The sequence below is a fragment of the Charadrius vociferus genome, unplaced genomic scaffold (assembly GCF_000708025.1).
Source record: "Charadrius vociferus isolate BGI_N301 unplaced genomic scaffold, ASM70802v2 scaffold324, whole genome shotgun sequence".
Classification (NCBI taxonomy): domain Eukaryota; kingdom Metazoa; phylum Chordata; class Aves; order Charadriiformes; family Charadriidae; genus Charadrius; species Charadrius vociferus.
Genome location: NW_009648041.1, coordinates 3,503,012 through 3,510,573, shown reverse-complemented (window position 1 = coordinate 3,510,573; position 7,562 = coordinate 3,503,012). Strand labels below are relative to the sequence as shown.

The 7,562-nt window shown below is 44.2% G+C and overlaps 1 protein-coding gene across 1 annotated transcript in view; it reads right to left on the bottom strand.

Annotated features, from left to right (window-relative positions):
* Positions 1-952: 952 nt before the first annotated feature.
* LRIG1 (leucine-rich repeats and immunoglobulin-like domains 1) overlaps positions 953-7,562 on the bottom strand; it is a 68,760-nt gene continuing 62,150 nt past the window's right edge. Inside the window, exons 13-19 of the mRNA XM_009883623.1 lie at positions 6,682-7,002; positions 5,995-6,276; positions 5,019-5,438; positions 3,588-3,710; positions 2,833-2,997; positions 1,383-1,691; positions 953-1,185 (exon numbers count right to left, since the gene is read on the bottom strand). Coding sequence (XP_009881925.1) covers positions 953-1,185; positions 1,383-1,691; positions 2,833-2,997; positions 3,588-3,710; positions 5,019-5,438; positions 5,995-6,276; positions 6,682-7,002 — 1,853 coding nt within the window. The remainder of the gene's footprint in view (positions 1,186-1,382; positions 1,692-2,832; positions 2,998-3,587; positions 3,711-5,018; positions 5,439-5,994; positions 6,277-6,681; positions 7,003-7,562) is intronic.

The window sequence follows — 7,562 nt, the reverse complement described above, 5'->3', positions numbered from 1 at the left end:
TGCAATGTATGAAACCACCCCATGGTTCACTGCACAAATTACTTATTTTGGTAATGACTGCTCACTAATCACCACAGCCTTTTTGGCTGGTTGTTTCAGGGCTCTGCACTGTTGCTGAATTATTTAGTGCTTCTTGTGTGGTCCACTCTAACATCACACAGTCACAGTTCAAATCCTAATTTTTATGCAGTTCTGAAAAGTAATGGAATTTAAGTTCTTCCACCAACAGGAAAAAATCAGGTTGCTATGTAATTTCTCACTGCGTGGGTTGTTTTTTTTTTTTTCCTATTAACTTCATTTGAAACAGTTGAAGATCTCTATTTCAGTGTGCTAAGTGCAATAAATTTCAAAGGGGAAGAAGGAAATTTGTGCTAAGTAACCCAATTGATACTCGATTTAAAGGAACTTCCATTGAAAAGAGGACAATCCCTTTGGAACAGTCTGGCTTTTTAAAGTTCTGCTTATGCATTTAAGGCACCAGAATTATTTTGCTCACAAAGTTTAACAGCAACCTGATACTGAAAACAATATTGCCAAAATTGTAAAATTTCACTCAGTTTTCCATGCACTAAAGATTAAAATAGCCTCTGTAAAAGATATATATATTTGTATATATATATATTTATATATGAAAACTCTTATGTACAATTGTATCAAATACTTTTCTCTTTACACAATAATCCCTTGCATTTATGTGCTTCATATGCAAGACAACTTTTGAACGCTTCATACTTCTCAGGGAAGTTTTAAACTATATACAAACAGATGACGCTCGAACAGGATTTTGTTCCCCATACAAGCTTGTTTCTCATACCTCAGTGTGCCTTTGACAGGTCATCAGTTCGAGATTTGAGGTAGAAGTAAGTAGCCTATATACTCTGTGCAAAAAAAAAAAAAAAAATTAAAAAAAATAATAGCGTGTTTGTTAATTTGCACATGGCAGTGTGTCCTCTCAGTCCAGTGATCTGTTCGGTGGCTTCAACTCATGAACGGAGTCGCACGGTTTGGGCGCGTAGCCGTTGGACAGGAGAGCTTGCTTCACTTCTGCTTCGTTCTGCAAATCCAGTAGTGTTGGGGACATTTCAGGAAGCACGTTCAGTTGCTTTAATGACCCTCCTGCCGGTGAAGCTCTCACCAAATTAAGGTTGTTAAGCTCTGAAGGCTTTGCTACTGCTTGTGAAGAGCCTGCAAAAAACCAGAGAGCCAGCGCGGTTAGTTGATGCTCAGCCTGCCAGCGCGCCTCCTAAAACCAACCCTGCCACTATCATTCACGCCCTTGAGCCAGTTAAAAAAGCTGATGGGAGAAAACGGGGCTCTGACAGAACCCAGATGTTGTGGTATTACATCTGGGGAGAAAAAGACATCCCCAAGGAAACACGTACTGTGTTTATCTGCAAGCAGCGGGCTGGTCGTGCTCACAGGTCTTATTCTGTCGTGGTTGCTGGGGTAGAGGGTCCCGTCTGTTTCCATCCTCTTGCCGCTGGCAATCCCGTTGCACGGCTGAGGATGGAGAAGGCTGGTGCCTGCACCCCTCTGCCTACTGCGTTCCTTGCTGCTCAGTGCGTTAGGGAAGGTACTATCCATAGTCTTAAGGCTTTCAGAGTAATACTCCGACTCCTTGGGGTAAATGTGGACGTTCATGCTGTCCGTGCTGCCGCTGCAGTCCGTGCACACAACCGGCAGTCCATAGCCTTTAAGGGAGGAAGGGAAAATGGCAACAAATGAAGATTAACCAGCTGGAAGTTGTCAGCACCGAAGCACACAACTTGCGGAAGGAAAAGGCTGCTCTGTTTGGATCATCTGTCCCTCGGCAGTGTGGGAATCTCTCACTAAATAATACAGACATTGCTTGTTTTCATACAGGGTCAGTAAATACCTGTGTTTTCAGAACTCTGTAGCTATCACTAAAGGTAGTTCCAATTCACAGGTTTAAGTGGTTGGGGTTTTTTTACTCCAAAGTAGTTGTGACTTTTTTTTTTTTTTTAAAAAATAAACTGTGCCTTTATTTCCTTTTCCAGACCTTCTAGTCAGGGTAGAAGTAGAAAGTGGAACTTTCCTGTACCTGCTTGAAAATACCAAGTTACCTTTCTTATTTTTGTGCTGCTACTTTAGAGGGATCACTGTCAACTCATATTGTTATCTCAAGATACGTTATTACTGTTAGTGATAACAACAGCTGAGCAGAATTCAAAGAAGGAAGCAGGAAGGAGTTTCCCAATGTTGAAAGTTAATTTCCTTAGTGCACTCAACAACTTTCCATTATTAAACTTTACAGTTTCTCCTGGAGTGAAAATTTGATTCACTGGCTGTTTTTCTGTGGATGTTACAATACAGCATGAGAACAGAAAACACATCCTAAAAATAGAAAAGCATGAGTGTAACACCCAAGAAATTGGCAAAGAGCAGAGGCAGGTGTAGTGCCCAAAACAACCTTTAAATTTGGAAAATAAAAAAAAAAAAAACAAAAAGCTGATCTTTGAAGTTGACACCCCCTTTAAAGCACATGAAAAATTTTAACACCTTCAGTTTGAAAGTCCTCTCATGTTTTAGGAACAGCTCAAATCAAAATACCGATCAGCCAGCTGCAAAGAATGGCGACGGTGAGCTTCAGACTGCCTCTTCCCAACAGTTCCTCGAATTCAAACTACCCAAGCTTGTCGGAGGATCAAAGCAAGCAGGACAAAGTAAATTTACTGTGCTCACACCTGAGAATCATTCTGGGCTTTTTTTTCTTCTGAAGGTTACAATTTCTTGTCTTAATACTGTCTGACTCGGAGGGCTTTCTGATCTGTGCAAACACAAAATACCTTTCCAGATTAATGGGTTTTGTACCTGTCTTATCTGGAACAAGCATTCCATCAGCCATGTCTTCAGTTTTCCAAGTGTCTTTATTATAGCCGATACACAGCTTTGGCTGTCTACAACCTACAGTGGGAGCTTCAACATCTGGACACCTTCCAGCATCAGTCTGACACATACCTGTAACAAACGAAGCATCTGGCTTAAGATTACAACCATCTGCTCTCAGTTAAATGACTTGTTAAGTCTTATTTCTACTGTAAAAGCTGCGAAAGGGAGAAAAATCACAATGGAGATAATAGATATTTTTAAGCTAATGTTTAACAGAATAAACGTTCTACAATCTCAGGAGAATCTTAGTTCAGAACGCTAAACTTTTCCTTCCTAACACGCTCTGTTTAAATACGGTAAAATCCCAACATTTACTTTCTAAGCCTGAAGGCAGGGACAGGCAATGCTAATGCATTTTCTAGTAGAGCTCAACTATGGCTAACTCTGGTGCCAAAAAACTAATCCAAAATTAGCAAAAAGATAGTCCTTAGGGCCTGACAGAGCAGTTTCTGAAGCGGTCTGCTTGTATGAACACTGTTATTACTGGGAAAGGACAGCTTTGTGAGGTGAAAGACAGATACCTTGTTCTGCATAAATGCAGTAGCTAGAGAATTACATTATGAAGAGCTTTCAGATAACTCCTAACAAGCACAGAAGTACTTTGTACTGTGATTTCTACCTCCTCATATCAAATTCAGATACAGCACTACAGAAAAAACAATTAAACCAGTTCTCACCGTTGCTGTCTATGTGCCCGTTGGGCTGTTGGTTATCTACTCTGACGACCGCTTCCTGCCGGTCAGAAAGAGTCCCTTGTGAAGACAGGTAGCTTGGCACGTCAGGAGGCACAATAGTCTCATCTAGAGCAATGGGAGCAGAGAAGTGTCAGTTTCTAGTAAGATATAAAGCCTTCTGTTTTTAAAGGCATGTAAAATCACATTTTCAAGAGGCCTTTGGGACCAGATCTATAACTGGTATTTTCTGTGGATGCAACAGAAACTGACGTGCGTAAATACCCCATTCCCCTCAGAAGCCCCACTCCTGATTTTTCAAAGCTTAAGGCTGTGAGATACAGTGCTGATAAAGCCATTCAGCGTGGTCAGTACAAGGTAGGTGGAGGTGGAACTGTCTCTTCAGAACAACTAAATCCTTCCTTTTCCCCTGAAATTCAGAGTTCCTTATCTGACTGAAGTCCTCTGTCTCCCAAAGTCATGAGTAAAAGACTCTGGAGACCAGGGTCTCCGATTCACTGAAGCTGGCCAGTAAGTCTAAGCCCCTCAGCTATCCCCTGGCTCTGTCCATCCTGTATCAGGAGATTGCAGTTTCCCTTGTCACACAAAACCAAGTGAAACTCAGTTATGCTAGGCGTGAAGCCCTAGATTTTTAGGGCTGGAAAAAAGAGGGGGGGGGGAAATCCCACTGACACATCACACTGGTCATATGGTATCCAAGACTTCCTACCTAGCCTGTGTCTTTAAAATCCTATGTCAGACTATATCTAAAGCTAAGCGTAATACAGGAAGGCTGCAAATCCCAGCAGGGTGGGAAGTCTTAGGGTGGTTCTTCCATGTATCTGTTCAGAGGCTGCATAACATTGAGGACAAGAGAGTTTATTCTCACCACAACACTTATTTCAGCACCAAATTATCCCCTTTGAATATCAGTAGGAAGCAATAAAGACTACTTCTTCCCCTAAAAAGTGAGGGACACCACTCATCAGCAGGTCTACAGCAGCTCTTCCAGGCAACATGGAAAAAGCAATTCCAGCTTCAAAGTCTAATTTTTCAAGTTTTGAATACGAAGTCTATGAAAATAGATTCCCAAGAAGTCAGACAGGTTCCCGGCATCACGGACATAATCCAGACTGTCTCAAGAGTTATCATTTATGGTCATGGAAAATCAAAGTAGCAAAGCAATGGCTGAAACTACTGCCAAGTGGAAAAGACCTTTCTGAAGAGCAAGCCAAGGGGAGAAATGCAGCTCTGAACATGCTTCAACAGCAAGTGAAAGCTGGTTCCAGCTTTGTGAGCCAAGAGAACCACTGAGATAAGCCAACGGCTTTTCCAGTGTGATTGTGTGGCTACCTGACGTGCCGATTCAGCCTCAGGGGGAAGTCTGACAGCAGAAAAGTTTAGAGAAAGCCTTAGCGGTGTTGTCACCAACCTTACCTGTGTTGGTGACGCTGTATTCTTCGCTTTTCTTCCTGGTTTGGTAGATGATGCAGACCCAGACCAGAGACGTCAGCACGATGCTACACACCACGGCAATGGTGATGATCCCCACAGTGGTACGGTCCTTTCTACAGCCAAGAGACTGTAAGATGCTCACATGGCTGTGTGCGCGCTCTGTCCCCAGGGTGTTGGACATTTCACAGGTATATTTCCCAGCGTCCTCCAAGACAACGTTCCTAACGATCAGCAGCTGGTTGCCAGAGGTAAAGTGATGCCTTTCTGTCACGATCAGGGGCTGGTCACCTTTCAGCCAGGTAATGCGAGGAGGTGGGCTCCCTGTGGCTTTGCACTGAAGAGCTACAGTCTCACCTACAGACACTACATGGTCTTCCAGTGGATGAATCAAAGACGGTGTCTCTGCAGGGGAATAAACACGGAAATTAATTCTTGGGGACAGTGTAACAACAGATTTTTTTTTAACAGTATTGAACATAACTGATATTCCTGCAGATAAATCTACAGCAACATACTACAAGGCCATGTGCCCAGGAGCACAGTGGCTGCAAACCACAACAGTTTTAACAATCCCAACCAAGGCCTTCCCATATCTGGGTGGTGATAGTCTTCCCACCAAAGAAACCCTTGAGAACCAGGGGCAATGGCTGACGCACGTGAATTATTTCGTAGGGCAAAAGAGATGGAGCGCAATTTCCTTTTGAAGTAATTTTCTCAACCGGCAAAGAGTGGTTGGAGGGGCTTCCTTGGCACAAGAGGAAATGTGCTTACGGCTCCTTAATTAGCAGGGTATTTTTCACTAGTTAACTACAGTGTAAAAGAATGAAACAAGACTAATGCAGAGCACTGCCTCTTTGTCCTTTTCCTGTATCTGCAACTGCTGAAGAGCTTCAACAGCAATCCCTTCCAGTTCCCACATCCAGACCGCTTGGTCTCTTGGGGCACAGATGCATCTTACCCAGTACAGTCAGGTTGGCGTTTGCAAGCACAGACCCCGCAGAGTTCTGTGCTGTGCAGCTGTAGACACCCATGTCTTCTATCTTCACATCCGTAATGAAGAAGACATCGTCGTCAGGCATGACGTGCATGCGGCGCTCTCGGGCTGCGGGGAAGTCCGTGCCCCCATCTTTCTGCCAGGCGATCTGTGGGGCGGGGTGTCCTTCAGCTGCACACTCCAGCCGTGCTGTTGTCCCTGTCCGGATGGTGATGTCGTGGGGAGTTTTGATAAATGAGGGCAACACTGATAAAGAAAAACAAGAAAAAGGGATGAGCAGTTCTTTGGGGAAAATACCATCTTCTGGGCAGTTCTAACAGTTTTCCTTCCTAGGCAGGAGATTAATATGATAATTACTCATAGCCAAGAGGATGGCAAGCTGCTTTTGCAGGATATATCGAAACTGCTGGGGACTAACCCTGTGTACCTGTCTGCAGTGTCCTAGATTCCCCCTCCCCGCCCCCTCCCAAGCCCGGCGTGTGCTCCTCACATGGCATTTCTCAGCATCCACTGAGATACAAGCAGCTGGTGTGAAAAGCTCCTCACCATGAGGAATGGACCCTCAGAAGTAACTGACTGCCAAAAGTGGGTCCCAAAGAATTGTTCGAACTCAGACAGAGGAAAGGAACGAGAAAGTAATTTCCTAGTCACCATTAACAGTAAGTCGGGCCTTATTGGAGTAGGTAGAGCCAAAGTGGTTGGTGATGATACACTGGTAACGCCCTTCGTGGGTGAAGGTGACGTGCCGGAGGTGCAGAATGGTAGTGTACTCCATCACCTCGCCATCCTTTGCCCGCACGTGGGCAAATTTCTCGATCTCAGCATTGTGCAGCATCTCATTGTCTTTCTTCCATGCAAACATCATGGGGGAGCTGCTACTGCTCGCGGCCGAGCAAGTGAAACGGATGTCCTTCCCAAGGACAGCCACTGTTGTCTCAGGCTGGATGATGATCTGTGGCTTGGGGAAATCATCTAAGAGAAAATAGCAGACATAGTTATTTCTGGACTACGGGGAAAGACTGGAGCAAGCAAAGAGATGCAATGAGAAATGAGCAGTGCATATGTGAAAGACATTACTGCACATCTGCTTTTACATCCACTGTTGTCTACAGCAGGAAAGCAGCTTGCTGCTGCAAAGCAATCCACCATCAACACTGGCTCTATAGTGTAGATGTGCCATGCACAACTCCACTGAGTGGCTGGTCTAAGCTACGACTCTTGTTCCTCTGGTTCTTTCTGTAATCAGTGAACTGAGATGGTCCCTTAGTGACTTTAAACACCTACAAGATGCCTAAGCTCTCCTCACCAATGTAGCTGAATCTCTGAAAGATACTATGGTCTAAAGAAAATATCCTTCCTTGTACAACCCATGCACCTAGAGCAATACTGAATTTGAAACTTCAACTCCAGGCCTGCATTAGCATGAAGCAGGAGGAGAGAGCAGGAGGACACTTAAAGGGCTGAAAATGCCACCTCTAGGGATAAGCTCACGAGCCAGGTGACTGCAGCACCCACTGTCAAAGCAGAAGCAG